Consider the following 14,771-nt stretch of genomic DNA (forward strand, 5'->3'; position numbering starts at 1 on the left):
CAGCCCTCGGCTAGCTGGAGCAATGCTGGAGGGGTGCTGGAGGGAATGTTGCCCAATGGAAAGTGAATCAAACAATGAAAACATCATGTGGGAAAGGGTCAGCTGCAGAGGAGGTTGCACTTCATGGGCTGACATTTCAGATATGTGACCATGCTACAGCACCTCACCTGGTTTGATATTTTGGGGATGGATTTGATGATCTTAAGTTTTTTTCCCAACCTAAATGATTCTGTGATTCTGTGTTGGTGGGACTGAGGCAGGGACTGTGGGCACAGATCAGGTGTAGCCATGGAGCTGCTGGCTCGGCAGCCCTGAGAATCTCGCTGTGGCTCTGAGACAGATTGAAAATCCCCTGTAGATGTCAGTACAGTGAAACCTACTGTCCTAAGGCTGATGGCTTTCCTTCAGCTTCCATGATTTCTGCTCCCACGGGATCTGCAGTGCTGTGGTTTTTTTCCCGAGGATGAAGGAGGTCCGAAGCAGATGTGTGCTATCTGAACAGTTTAATCCTATGAAAGTCCAAATAAAGTGCAGCACTCCAGGACAGGCGTTTTTCTATAGCACTGTCCATAGGCCCATCTCAGCATCTTCAGGACCACCTGAAAGAGCCCTGCCTCCTGCCAAGTTGTCTGCACAACCACGACCAGCAGGCTTGAGCTGACGTTCTGCCGTCCTTGGGCTTCTGCTCTGTGCAGCCTGGGCTGATGGCACCAGGCTTTCAAACAGGGTGTTCTCTCCTATTTGTCTCTAAGGAGTGGTTTATTGAAACTGCAGAGAGCACCCACCGTGACCTGCAGAGAGAGAGCACTGAGCTTCCTCTTCATCTTTCGTGTGCTGTGACGGGCTCGGTTTTGTTTGCTTTGTGAGTCCAGACCACAAGATCCTTATCCACACCAGCAGTAGGGCTAACCTGGCTGTCTCAGACACTGCTCTTATACGGCGAGACATAAAATATTTTGTCCCCAGACTTAATGAAGCATTTTGTAATCAGACTCTCCTCGTTAACCTTTCTTGCAGGCAGGGAAACTGAGGTGCCAAGTGGTGAGAGATGGTGTGTACCTTGATCAGTCAGTGAGTTTTAAGGCCTCCAGAAGGCTGTTGCCACACAAAGGGATAGCTCTCCTCCCTGCTCCTTGCTGGTTTAGGGCTGTAAAAATTTGCGGCTGGTCCAATGATGACCAAAGGCATCCATGTATCAGCCAGAGAGAGCCTGTGGAGCAGAGCTGAGTTCGCTTGCCTCCTGCTTCTTACTGCCTTCTAGGACCACGGTGCCGAGGTCTACAATGAGCAGCCTAAGCTGAAGGATTTGTTAATGCCAGGTAGCAAATGAGTATCAGGGCTGGGAACAACAGTCTCGGCACCTCCTAAGACCTTTGAAGTGCGTCAGATGAGGTTGGCAGACAAGAAGTCTCCATCCATTTGCAAGCATCTCTGACCTCCATCGTTACCCACCATCATCTCTGATCTCCATCCTTGTCTGTGAGCATCTCTCCTGAACGGTTCTGATCTCCATCCTTCTCTGTGTTGCCCAGGCTTTAACCCGAAATGGGACGAAGAGTTTACATTTGACATAGAAATCCCTGCACTTGCCCTGGTCCGGTTTGTGGTGGAAGACTTCGACATGTCAACCAAGAACGATTTCATTGGGCAGTACACCCTTCCCTTCACCAGTCTGAAGCAAGGTAAGGTGCTGCTCCCTGCTTCTCACAACTACTGAGCCCTCTGGGAAGCTCCAGTGTCCTAGATGAGAGGTCCAGACCCATCACATCTCGGATCAGAACAGGTTGTCTCTCTGGGATATGAGCAAGACGATAAATGTTTCTTTTGGGCAGCTGTTGACACTGTCTCTGGGGAAGGGATCTCCTCGTCACCAGTGACCTCGGGCACAATAGGTTGCCGGTGTTCAAAGCTGTGCCTCTCACACCTACCTGTTCTGTGGGGTACTGGGAGAAAAACACTCTAGGACAGGGAGATATTTTTGCAAGGTCTTGGCAAGCATTAGCAAATATTTTTCCAACCAGACTAAAGGTCACTTTCCATCTGTGTCTTTGCTTCCAGGTTACCGCCACATCCATCTTCTAACCAAGAATGGAGACCTGTACTCCTCCTCCACCCTTTTTGTGTACGTCAATATCCAGGATTGTGATTAGCAGCTTGGCTCTTTCAGGGCACAGTGAACCTCGTTACAGACCTAGAAGGAATTCAGCGTTCGAAGTCTGCGAATGTCCGGGTCCCGTCAGATCCCCAGTGCTTTCTTTGGAGCACGTGTGGTGCTCCATAGGACTCCTGATGTGAAATAGTCACTGACCTTCTCCATTCTGTGTGCTGGAAAAATTCTAATGCTGCTGTTGAGATTAATCCTTTTGTACTTGTTTGACCAATCCAGCTGTGTTTCTAGTTCACTTTATTTAGTGTGATTTTTTTTTCTTCTAAGTTTGCTTTTAACAAGAGGATAGGGACTCCTTTTTAGCAAAGTTGGGTTGGGTTCGGTCAGACATCTGGACAAAATGCCCAACATCTGTGCAAGAAAAAGTCCACTCCACCACTAAAACCAGTGGCCAGATGCCAGGTAACTTCTTTAAAACTTCAGATGTCGGCCATCTTTCACCATATGAAGTCTTAAATGGGGACACAATTTTCTGTTATAGAGCAAAAAAGAAAGCTGCACTACAAAGGCCTGTGTTATATAACTCGACTTTCCTTTTGTATTATAATAAAAAATACATGAACACTACTCTGGTTGTGTGCCTGGCTCTCAGCCAAGTCGCTTTGCATTCAAAGCCTGGCTCTCATCCTTGGGAAGGAGAAAGAAACTGCCGAACAGCCGAATTCCCTCTAACCCAAAATGAAACCCACTCAAAGGGACCTCAGAGAATGTCTTTTGCCCATGATGGTGGAAATACACTCAACTGACAGTAGGCCTCTTTTTGTATTTTAATGCAGCAAAACTTTCTTTGTTTGTGTTTTTATAGGAAAATGTAATTTTTTTAAAGCAGAGGAAGTGGCAGTGAAACCATTGTAAATGTTAGCCTTGGTCCCAGTTGCACCGTAGAGGTGACCTAGCACAAACAGAGAGTTTTGAACAGCAACATAGTATTTATGGCAACAAGTGATTTTTTTCGTCAAGTATAACTACAGAGTTAAGGGAATATTGTTGAAATAAAATAATATATATTTTGAAGTGCCAACTATGTTACTAACAATATGTTAACTATTGCGAGTAAAAAAATCTGGAAGAGTCCAGTTACTTGTCACTATTTGCCTCTTTGTCTTGAATGCAAAACACATGAAGCTGGAGATAGATCTGCTTAATTTCATAGAATCATAGAATGGCCTAGATTGGATGGGACCTTGGAGATCATTTAATCCAACCTCCCTGTCATGGGCAGGGATGCCACCTCTCGACTAGACCAGGCAACACATGGGGACCAAGCAGGAATCGAACCCACGACCTTGGTGTTGTCATTGTTGTCAGCACCACGCTCAATCCACTGAGCTAACCAGCCCCCAATTTCTTGAAGCTCTCAGTCTTTCTCGGGTTTTTCATGCCGGGTGCAGAGAGGACAGGCTGCTGCCAAAGGCATTAATGTCCCTTTAAACATATTCCAGTCCACTCATTCCCCACCTATTTCTGAGTACAAAATAGCCTGGATTTAGAGATCTGTGGGCCCACTGCAAAACTGGGTTTCATTTAGTCCTACCTGGAGTTTGTTACACTGCAGTAATCACTGCTGGACACATGGATATTTTTTTTTTTTCCTTTTCACTACAAAATTGTGTGATGTTGTAAAGCATCACCACATTACATGTGAATTATATCCATGACTCAAAGGCTCACGTTAAGTTAACAACCACTGGAGCTCAAGAGCGGCACCAAGACAGAACGGGGGATCCTGCAGGGACATGGGCTCTCTCTCAGCTCACCTCTGGGATGTTGTATCAGGAGGCAGCTTTGAAGGACAAGGCTGGAGCATTCTTGACTCCAACTCAGAGACAGTCTAAGCTCAGTCCCTGCTCCCAAGATGCTCTGAGCATTTTGTTTCAAGGATCCATGGGATGAAAAACACAGAATCACAGAATTGCTTGGATTGGAAAAGACCTTTAAGATCATTGAGTCCAATCATTAACCCAACACTTGACAAGCCCTGACTAAACCAGATCCCTAAGTATTGTGTCTATCCAACTACTTCCTGAGAAGGTGACTCCACCACTGCCCTGGACAACGTGTTCCAATGCCTGATAACTCTTTCAGTAAAGAAATTCTTCCTCACATCCAGTCTAAACTTCCCTTGGTGCAACTTGAGGCCGTTTCCTCTTGTCCTATTGCTTGTTACTTGGTTAACAGACCAATCACCACCTTGCTACAACCTCCTTTCAGGTGGTTGTAGAGAGCGAGAAGGTCTCCCCTCAGCCTCCTTTTCTGCAGGCTAAACAGCTCCAGTTCCATCAGCTGCTCCTCATAAGACTTGTCCTCCAGACCCTTCACCAGCTTTGTTGCCCTTCTTTGGACACGCTGTAGTACCTCAGGGCCCTTGGTAGTGAGGGGTGAGTCACATGACCCCACTGAGTTAGCTGAGAAAAAATTATTTGTGTTATGATGTTGCAGGATTAGATTTCAGATGGATTATTGAGCTAAAGGAGCCCTCGTGCTTACAGTGGGTGACAGGAAGTAGGGAGAGGTGTGGGGGCAGGACATGGGTCAGGGATGTGGTCCATGCCATCATTGAGGGACATCACCGCTGGGCAGATTAGGAAGTGCTGGAGCTCCACTCTAGGTAAGAGCTCTAATGTAGAGAGGAGCAGAAACAGGACATGGCTCACTGGACACCACAGCAAAAGTGGGAGCAGCAAGAAAGGGAGGATGTGGGTGAGAATCTTTCCTTTAGAAATCAGAGATAGAAAGTAAAACCAACTCTCCTCATGAGGAGAGGAGAGCGACAGCAGTTTCCAACAGCCCAAAACATCAGAAGCACCTATTATCTGTCAAATCCCACACTGGTTTCGTAGTAGTCCTGCAGGAGGGCTCTGCTCATCTGTGTTGGTGAGCATCGTGTCAGCAGGAATTAATGGAATTTGTGGCAAACGGGCCTAATCTCCATAATCTGACTTTATTTCTCTTGGTCTCCACTTGATTGCGTGATGCTCACAAGGCCCACAGTTGGGGCTGATAGGTGGCATTGCTGCATTTTGTTGAGGAGTACATGCGATTTGGTAATTTGGGAGCTGGCAGAAGCACGCCGCAGCAGGGCGATGCAAATATTGTTGCTTCCAGCAGTGGAACAAGAGACTGGAACAGGGATAATGTGCACTGATTGTATCCAGAGTGAACACCACATGAGCAATCATGAAGGTAATTCAGCTGATTTGTGTCTCTTCTTGACTCTTACCTTATTCTGCATAGCAGTGGCAAGGGAAATTCAGTGAGTTGTGAGCTGAAAGGGCACAAATTGGTAGCAGGAACATGGAGGTAATGATGGGGCTGTGGTGTATTTGAAGTAACGACCAATCCCTAAACACATAGATCCATCCAGAAGACCTCTTTGCCTGGAGGTCCCTGACTCCAGCCCAGCCAGATGGTGACACTTCCCCACTACTGTGTGGTCCAGGGTGTTAAGAGAGAGCTCTTTGCTCCTTAACAGACACCGGCAGCCCCTCAAATCTGCAGCAGGAGTGGGCAGGCAGGCCAGCTGCTGAACAGCCAAGTACCCCCATGGATGGGCAACGGAGGGGCTTCTGGATCAGGGCACATGGACATGGGGAGACAAACAGTCCTGGGTATGCTGGATTTGGAACAGAAAGAGCCCCACCTCATCATTTTGTTCTTTTCCAAAAAGATCCCAAATCCCTTTAAAGACGAGGTATTTGAAGGATCCGTAGCCCTGCAGAGCTTTTCTCTACTGCTGTCCTACCCCACACACTGAGCAAGGACACTTAGAGTGCTGCTGCTGCCTGTTTATTTGGGATCACTGATCAGAATGGAAATGGAATAAAGCTGCAAATTACATCCGAGTGTTTAAATATATGCATTTCTTCCTTTAGGTTACAGTCATATTCCTTAATCACTGATGGCTCACATTTCCCCCCGCCCTCCCCAGCCAGACTGAGCTCTCAGCCCCATGGACATCACAGGGATGGAGACCTGATGAACCTTCAGTGAGACACGCTCTGCTTCAGGTCATAAAACTCTCCCGGCTTCCTCAAGCCTCTGGGCTGTGGGCAGGTGGCCTCCACATTCACCTGCGCATCCTAAGGGAGGCTGGGTGAGATTGGAGGTGCTGTCTGAGTGAGAAAAAAATATTCTGAGTCTTGTTTGGCAGTCAAAATCAACAGCTGTGTTTAGCCCTAAATCTTATCACCCTCTTTAAACAGATCAGCTAATAAATATGTTCTAAATAAGTGGGGTTTTTTCCAAGCCAGATTCTCATTTGCTTTACCTGCACTGGACTATGTATGTTAGTATACAAATGACTGTTGCTGTTCTTTGATGAACAGTTTATCTGCAAGGTAAGAAGGGGCAGAAATGGCTGGTGTCAGTCCATGGGCTACCCCATCCCACACCTGGCTACTCTGTTACATTTTTCCTAACCTCTGGACTCCCCCTCTGTCCTCCTAGGGAGTCTCCCTCCTCTCCCCATTCAGAATTTACACAGAAGCTGCAAGTGGCCTTTATCTTGTGTAATTTTAAAGTTCTATAAATGAAGATAATGGCCTTGTGCATGTGGCAATTCGTAAAAGGGAGAGAAAAGAAGAGACAGCAATACAGTTGTGCGACACATGCTTGTCTTCATGGCTATCAGCAATAAAATGTCAAAAAAAGGCAAAAACACCCTGCAAAGTCATTCCTGCAAAAGGAGCGTTCCTGCCTTCTTAGGTTCAGGGTTTGCAGGGAGAAAGGAGCTGTTCCCTGAACAGTGGCTGCTGGGATGAGTGCATTGGAGATTGGCCTAATTGAGATGTTGGGGTGGGTTCACTGAGCAAATGTCTGTACTGCCTTCCCGCAGCTCCTAAGAGAGCGAGGGTTGGTCCCAGAGTCACTGGATGCTGGATGGCCACTGTGGTCTCAGAAGAGCCCACACTGCTTCTTCTCGTTCTGCTGCTTCCATTTGGGCATCTGGTAGAACTCGTCCTTGGACTTCCCAAAGATATCATGGAAATCGGCGTCAGAAAGATAGTACTGCAGAGGGAGGAGAGAGCAAGGAGAGGTCAGCTTTGACTTTTGCAGAGGCTGGGACACCTCCTTTGGCTTCATCCCCTCCTTTCCATCTCAGCGCTGTCCCCTGACTCCAGGCCAACAGCTCCTGTCCTGCTGCCCGTCCTCCTGGTGGGAGGCAGAACATCCCAGCAACCATTCCTCATCCTGCTTCCCAAAGCACCAGGAGAATAAAAGCCCACCAGCCCAAAGAGATGCTCTGATTTTGAGGGGTTAGCATCCTGCGGTTGAAATTTGGTCCCTGCTAATTATACTGAAGCCAGGACAATTCATGGTGCACCAGAGATGTTCTGCTGGCCGAAGTTCTTGGTGCTTTCTTAGGCAGTTATTCACAGCGAATGCATCTCCCCCTTGCTCAGTTCCCCCCACCCAAATATTCCACTGGAAACGTTCGCTCCCATTGCCAGAAAGATGGAAAGTTTTGTAGATAACAGGCTCATCAGTGACACTGAGAAAGACCCTGTGGGAAATGGAGGTTAAATTTTCCCTGGCCTTTTGGGTAGAAGAAAGAACTCGTGTATAGCCCAGCTGAAACACAAATGTTAGTACATGGGCACTGCCACAGGACAGAGCTGCTGGCCCAGCTGTGGATCAGCTCTCTGGCTGTTTGTGTTGGCCAGGAGATCTGCTGGGACAAGACATTTGTCCAATACAGGCTATAGAGAGTAGAGGGAACCAGCCCCCTGTGTCTCTCCCATCGGCTTGGGCTCAGCTACAGATATTGCCAAAAATCCTTGGGCTGATGAGAAATCTGAGATGTAGCATTCCAGGGACAGCTGCATGGGATTTGCTGAAATGTAAGCTTTCTGAGTAAAAAAAAATAATTTAAAAATGAAAAGATTCCTTCTAGAAGAAGTTTCAAATGAAAACAAACACCCACAGCCCAAGCAAAATGAAAATCCTGGCTTCATTCTTGGCTGTGTCACCTTATCTTTGAAGAAGCTGTGCTTTTGATTTTCTGTCCCTCCAAGGACAGAGGTTGGGTGGCAGAATAAAACGACTCTACCAGAAGAAAATATTCTTACGAATGACTATTTTTCTACTGTAAAAAAATAGAAATGCTTCAACTAGAGTAAAGCTATCATAATTTCCTCTTACATGAAGCTCCTGCTTTTTGGTGAGACTTAACGTGTCCAGCTACTATCTCCTTGAGCCTGAAGCAGCACTTAGTAGTCTAAAGTACTAGTGCACTTGGGTGGTGACTAACTCCCAGGGTAAGCTAAAAAGGCATCAAACTAGCAATGCTGTCACCTCTTTTTTAGTGGGATCCACGCCTTCTGGAAGTTCATCCACTGTCTTGTTCATCAGCACCTCTCGGGAGTAAATTCCTTCACCGTTGGGCACCAGGGAGGGGCCGCTGTTGCTGTTGTAGTTGCTGGTATTGCTGTAGCTGCTGCTGTCGCTGTGGTTGATGTGTGATTTATAGTCTGGGGAAGAACTTGCTGTACTTGAACCAGCCAAGTTGGTCATGTTGAGGGTTGCCTTGTTCAGGCTGATGTTGTTAAGGTCCTGTCAAATGGAGGAAAACATGTCAAGATGAGAAGCTCTGTCAGAGCAACTTGGGGGTTGTCACAGGACCTTTCTCTCTGTTGGGGCTGGGGGAACTCTTTCTGGCACAAGCTATCTGTTAGTCTGTTGCTCCAAAGCAGCAAGGAGACAATCCGAACTAAAACATTAGCCCAGCACCTCCATCAGTGTTAGATCTCGATGTTAGGACTGCTAAAAGCACAGCACTGACACAAGCCCTTAGAAATAACTGAAGATACTTACAGTAGTCTCATTCTTCTCAAGATAACAGCAGGGGAAGGTACATGTGGGAGGACAGAAGCTGAGATTAGATATCTATCATGTCTAAAACATCTAAAATACCTGCATACCCCTCTCTGGTACACCATCTCTCTTCATTCAAACCTCTTGCCACTTCCTTCCAGCTCTCCTCTTGCCCCACCAGGGCACACTGATCCCATGGAAGAATCATGTTTGGGGCTGTTTGGGCCTTGCTTCCTCCGTGCTTTGTAGGATTTCCCTTTGGGTTACGTCCTTCTTGACCAGGGGACCCTTATCCAGGGTCTTAGGGCCACACCACTGCAAACTACTCATACAACACTCCTACAGCTGCACACACTTTTACTTGCATATGTCGTTTAGCAAACAACTGGCCAGTCTCCTACTCACAGATGCCCTTGGGCAGGACTGGAAAAGACCCAGGAGATCTGAGTGTATTCATGGGTTACTAATGGTGTCTCCCTCTGCTTTCCTCAGAGGAGCACAGCTCTGATCCTGACAGCCTGAGGTCCCCATGCCTGCTCTGACCATTATCTTCTCTCCTCTGTGTGAACAGGCTGGGGGACGTGGTGGTCTTTAAATCCAGGTGCTTCCCACCCTTAGTGTTGAGAAGCAACTCACCACTTTGATCTGGGATATAGCTGACACGTCTCCTAAGCTGTTCTTCATCTCTTCGTAGGACTTGCCATCCTAAAGGTAAAGAGAGTTGTAAGAAGGACAGACTGCTTTTAATTAGCACAAGCTCCTGTTCTCTAACAGGGTCAGGAGATCATATGAATTATAAATCCCAGTGCTGAAAACAGGAGGTTCAGCCTAAACATAAGAAAATACTTCTTTGCTGTGAGGGTGACAGAGCCCTGGCACAGGCTGCCCAGAGACGTTGTGGAGTCTTCTTCTCTGGAGACATTCAAAACCTCAAGGTGATCCTGCTCTGGCATTGGACTAGGTGATCTACAGAGGCCCCTTCTAACCCCAGCTATGCTGTAATTCTGTGTTTGTGTGATTCTGTTGCCCACTGAGATGGCAGCTGGTCCCTCCTACAAACGCCAGCTCTTGGAGAGGAAACTGTGACAGAATCTGAGCTTTCACTCAGAAACAAAGAAACGAATGGACTTTAGCCTTTGTAGTTGTACAATAACAGGTGAAAACAGTGAATTTAAAGACTTCAGACAGCATAAGGCAAATGAAAAGAAGTCATGTTTACTGATGGATTTAAATATTTTAAATTTTAAATGCATCTTGCAATGCATGAAAATTTGGAATAAAATAATACTCCTTTTTTTTTTTCTCTCCCTTGATTGATTTAGCTAAAGCAACATATTTTTCAAAGCCTCAATCCCTGACTTCTTGTAATTTGGTACCATATATTACCAGCTACCTCTTATTTCCTAAAAAAGGAATGTATTAGATATATTGGGAAAGCTGATGACTGTGTTTTCCTAAGCAGCCAGGAGATGTCAGTTCTTAACAGAATCATCCAACAAAGTTCCCCAACAAGAACAAACAACAAAAACACATGGACTGCAGAGCAAACAGATTTAGACCCAAAACTGAGCAATGAACATACACACACACACCCCCCAGATGTTTCTGGGATGTCAACAGTTTCGATTGCTTGTCTGCAGTTGCTGAAGCTATCTACAGAGGATATTTTTAGAGATACATATTTTATGAGCTGTATCCTTGTTTTTCAGCAGTTCCTCAGAAAAAAAAAAAAACCAAACCAACAAGCTTTGACCTTTGTTCTAAGCATCAACAGTGTTTTAAGGGTCAGTGCTCTGGGAGTTGCTGTCTTATCTGTCCAAATCTGGCTGATGCAAACCCAGCTATGGAAAATAAAATATCTCAGTGTGAGTTTTCCTGCAGTGTGAGGTCCTCTTGGGGACCTTCAGCCTATTGCCCAGGCTGTCCCACCTGCAGGCTTCAGCATGGGACTTCACTCACAGCCTTTTGGGCAACCAGAAGACAGGATCGCTTGTGAATTGGCTGAACACAGATGTTCATGGAAAAGGAAACAAAGAAAAAAAACAAGAGAAAAGGGACAATCAGCAGCATCCCACCAGCAAAGACTCTCAGAATACATTACCTGGGAGTTGAGCTTCTCCCAGCTGCCCATCGTCTTCTGCCTTTTTTTTCCCGGTATCTTAAGCCGTGCTTACCAGTGCCATCGGGTGGCAGGAATTTGGGTGCACAGCCTGGCAGCATGGCCTCCACCAGGCTCTGATCCTCCAGCTCTCTGAACCTCCAAAGCCCCTCCAGGCTTGTCCTTTACTCCCGATACATTCTGTGCTGCAGCACAGAGTCCCCAGGCTGGCTGAACCAGCTGGTGTATGGTCTTCATGGAGTTAAGTGCATCACTCCTTCATGGTCTTCATGGAGTGTAGTACATCGCTCCTTCCTCCACCCAGCCATGCTGTGAACAACCAGGATTGGAGACCTGGGTCCTGACAGTGCATGGTGGAGCCTTATGCACTGGCCACAGGAGCAAATCTCTGCTCCATATTATACTCCTGAAATTCTTTGAAGCCCATGTGTTTGAAAGAGGCAAGGACTTCTTTCTTTCCCCAGGCACCTCCTGGGGCAAGTTTCCATTTCTGTATAGGGAAGAGCTGGTATCTGTAAATCAGCTTTTGAGAAGAGGGCTTGTATGTAGGGACCAAAGGTGACCTTGCTCAGGAGATCCTGGGCTCTGATGGGCAGTCTGGAAACCTGAACCTGAGACCTGTCTGCTCGCATCTTTCATTTCACTAGAGTCTGCCCTTAAAGCTGGGTCATAAATTTTTTTTTCTGTGGCTGCATTTTGAAGAATGAACGTGTTTGGTTTTTTTTTTTTTCTAGTTTTCTTTATGACATGGGGTGCTTCTGTTTTCACTCTGACCCTGATTTTGCTACTAGCAGCCCCAGCCTATTTGGGTCTGGAATCACAAATCTGATTTGGAATAATCCTTTCTAAAATAAAAATGTGAATATTGCGAATACAAGCATATTTACTTCTATTTGCAAAAGCCTCAGTTTCACCAAACAGGTAGTTTTTTGCTGGCAAAAACCGAGTAGAAACTGCTCAGGTAGCACAAGGGAAGCTCAGGACATGTCACAGCAAGCACGAAGGATATGTTCACTGGCAGTAACACCCTTCAAGCACCACTGAGCACACATGCACACCTCAAGGCTTTTGCAGCAACTTACGCTCCATTTGTAGGGGTCCCAAGCGTTGAACCATCCTGTGAAGTTGAGGGGTTCATAGCCCTGCTTCACCAGTATTATCGGAGTTGCCAAGTCTCTCCCTGCCGGATGGGTCTTGAGATACTCCTTAGCCGAAGCAATTGCCTCGTTCCTCTCATATGTGTTGGAGGCTTTGCCAATCCAAAGGAAAATCTGCCAGGAGAGAAGGTGTTGAAGATCTGTGAGTAGTTAGGAGCTGTGCAGGAATGGCTGTTTGTTCTCCTCTGTCAGCTGGGGCAGTTTCCCAATAGTTGCATGAGATTTTGATCCCAGATTTAACCCCAGTTGAGAGAGATTTTGCTTTTGAGACATGCATAAAGTACAAATATTTCAGGGAACAGCTCTTGTATGTTTCAAGGTAGCTAAACTCAGTCCTTGCATGGCCAAAACTCCAATAACCTCAGAAAGCAACCCCCCCCCGAGACAGTTTCTGATAGTCTAAAGCAAGTTGGTGCCGACAAATGAGGGGGAGTTTTTTTGGGTGCCATCCCTTGGTCTGAGCTGGCAAAGACTGGAGCAGGTCCTACTCTTATCACCTTGGAGTAAGGCATGGACCAGGTGTCTCAGATTCCTCCTCTCTGAAGCAGGTCTAGCAATATTACCTCACGTGTTTTTTACCTGGTTGAGAAGGACTGGACATAGGCTTGCTTGACTGACCAAGCATCGTGAAGGGTTTGGAGGTAGGACAGAAAGGATATTTCCCTTGGTTTCACATTGATGGAATCAAACCAACTAAGCCATAGCCTGTTTGAAAATATGCCTGGGGAGAAGGGGAGGGGGACTCCGTGCTGACCTCTTCCCATGTGTCTAGCAGCATGACATCATCTTCATCCAAATCTTCCTGGCAGAAGTCCACCACCTCCGTCATGATGAATCGACCCGTCTGGTTGGAGCACTCGAAGAGGCGAGGCTGGTAGTGTGTGATCTGCTCTTGAAACCTTTCTCAGTCAAGGCAGGGAAAGAAAGAGAGATGGAAACCTGTCCCTCGTGCAAGACCCTGCTACTACTTGTCACAACTCTGATGGAAGGGGTGGGAACATGGCAACACCCATCTGAGGGCCTGAAAGTCAGCAATGTCAGGTCTCGGGGGTTTCTTGGACCATTTTAACAACTTTTAAAAGTAACTTTTTTCTCCACCTCAAGAGGGCAAAAGGCATAATCCTTCTCTTGTTGTGGAGGTGACCCAGATGTCAGGTGAAAGCCACATCAGACCATTTGGTTGCAAAGGAACCCACCACCTGCCCAGAGGACTGGAGAAATCCAGGCTGTTCAAAAGCTAATCTAGTTTCATGAATCTTCTGGGGCTACCCATAAAGCTAATAATGGCTGGAAATGGAGTATGTAGATCATGTAGCCCTTATGACAAGCTATGGGATGTATATACTCTGGAGAAAGGAGGATGTAGCACACCCTTGTCTGCAGGGTTTGGACCTGCAGCTCCTACTTCACTGAAGACCTGACCCAAAATCTAGGAAACAGATGTCTCAGTGTGGTTCTGGCCAAGCTTCTGGTCATATTCTGACCTTGTGTTCCCTTTAGTGAGGACACAATATCAAAGTGCTTACTCACCTTCCTGTAAAGTTTTGATCCCCTGCTTAATATTGCCGAGCCCAGAGGAACAAGCAGGTCACTATTACCTCTTTTCACTGGCATAAGGTGCTTTGCCTCCCAAGGCTTCCCAGAACTCTGCTGGCTCTTGTCCTTCCAGAATGGTGTGCTTGTCTCGTTTGGAAACGATGTCAGCTACCATTTTTGCCATCTCTCTCTCATCTCCACTGCATCCCTGTGTTCAGGACGTAAGATTGGGGTGGAGTTAGGGACAGACCGGCAAAACTTATCTGTGAGGAAAAGCTGGCTTGGTCTTAACGTTCCCTGGGTAGTTTTAGACCTATCTGAATGCTTTTGAGGATCTCATCTGAGTTGGTCACTGAGAATCCATTTTTGGTCCCTGAAGGGACATTCAGTGCAGCCAATGGCATCTAGAGCAAAACTCATATAATCAGAGAATGGTTTGAGTTGGAAGGGACCTTTAAAGATCATCTAGTTCCAACCCCTCTACCATGGGCAGAGACATCTTTGAGTAGATCAGGTTGCTCAAAGCCCCATCCAACCTGACCTTGAACACTTCTTCTCTGGGCAACTCTTTTGCTTTGGCTTGATCTACTACCTCATCCTGAAACATGTGACTAAACCAGGATAAATCAATATGCTCTAATTTTGTTTAATTTCTTACAGCTAGAGAACCTGGGGTGCTTTATTAAACTGCAAGCTGTACCACTATCTCAAGTGAGGTGAGGTGAACCCCAAAATGAGTTACTTCTGTAGAGAGAGGGCTGTGTTACTGCTGGTTCTCCACAGACAGAGCCTTCTCCTGGGTGCACCTTCCTCCATTGAAATTAATGGGCTACCTGCCCAAGGATACAACCTCTAGAGCTCAGTGGAGGTAGGAGACTCAAGCCCCACCTCAGCAATTTCATGTTCCTTTGGCTGCCTCCCCTGGACTCACTGCAGTCTCACCTTCCCACACCACAGGTAGCAGACTTGGCTGGTTGTC

General features: G+C 46.7%; 2 protein-coding genes across 2 annotated transcripts in view; one reads left to right on the forward strand and one right to left on the reverse strand.

Annotated features, from left to right (window-relative positions):
* PLCD1 (phospholipase C, delta 1) overlaps window positions 1–2,150 on the forward strand; it is a gene marked incomplete at its 5' end in the record, with an annotated part of 29,464 nt that extends 27,314 nt beyond the window's left edge. Inside the window, 2 exons of the mRNA XM_009872064.1 lie at window positions 1,533–1,682; window positions 2,059–2,150. Coding sequence (XP_009870366.1) covers window positions 1,533–1,682; window positions 2,059–2,150 — 242 coding nt within the window. The remainder of the gene's footprint in view (window positions 1–1,532; window positions 1,683–2,058) is intronic.
* Window positions 2,151–6,900: 4,750 nt separating this feature from the next.
* The window catches only part of LOC104275948 (villin-1-like), a 22,928-nt gene continuing 15,057 nt past the window's right edge, over window positions 6,901–14,771 (reverse strand). The window contains exons 13-19 of the mRNA XM_009872059.1: window positions 14,735–14,771; window positions 13,855–14,000; window positions 13,011–13,155; window positions 12,182–12,370; window positions 9,617–9,685; window positions 8,462–8,719; window positions 6,901–7,174 (exon numbers count right to left, since the gene is read on the reverse strand). The exon at window positions 14,735–14,771 is cut by the window's right edge and continues 161 nt beyond it. Coding sequence (XP_009870361.1) covers window positions 7,061–7,174; window positions 8,462–8,719; window positions 9,617–9,685; window positions 12,182–12,370; window positions 13,011–13,155; window positions 13,855–14,000; window positions 14,735–14,771 — 958 coding nt within the window. The 3' untranslated portion in view covers window positions 6,901–7,060. The remainder of the gene's footprint in view (window positions 7,175–8,461; window positions 8,720–9,616; window positions 9,686–12,181; window positions 12,371–13,010; window positions 13,156–13,854; window positions 14,001–14,734) is intronic.

This window comes from Apaloderma vittatum, unplaced genomic scaffold, assembly GCF_000703405.1.
Source record: "Apaloderma vittatum isolate BGI_N311 unplaced genomic scaffold, ASM70340v1 scaffold3556, whole genome shotgun sequence".
In the NCBI taxonomy this organism is placed as follows: domain Eukaryota; kingdom Metazoa; phylum Chordata; class Aves; order Trogoniformes; family Trogonidae; genus Apaloderma; species Apaloderma vittatum.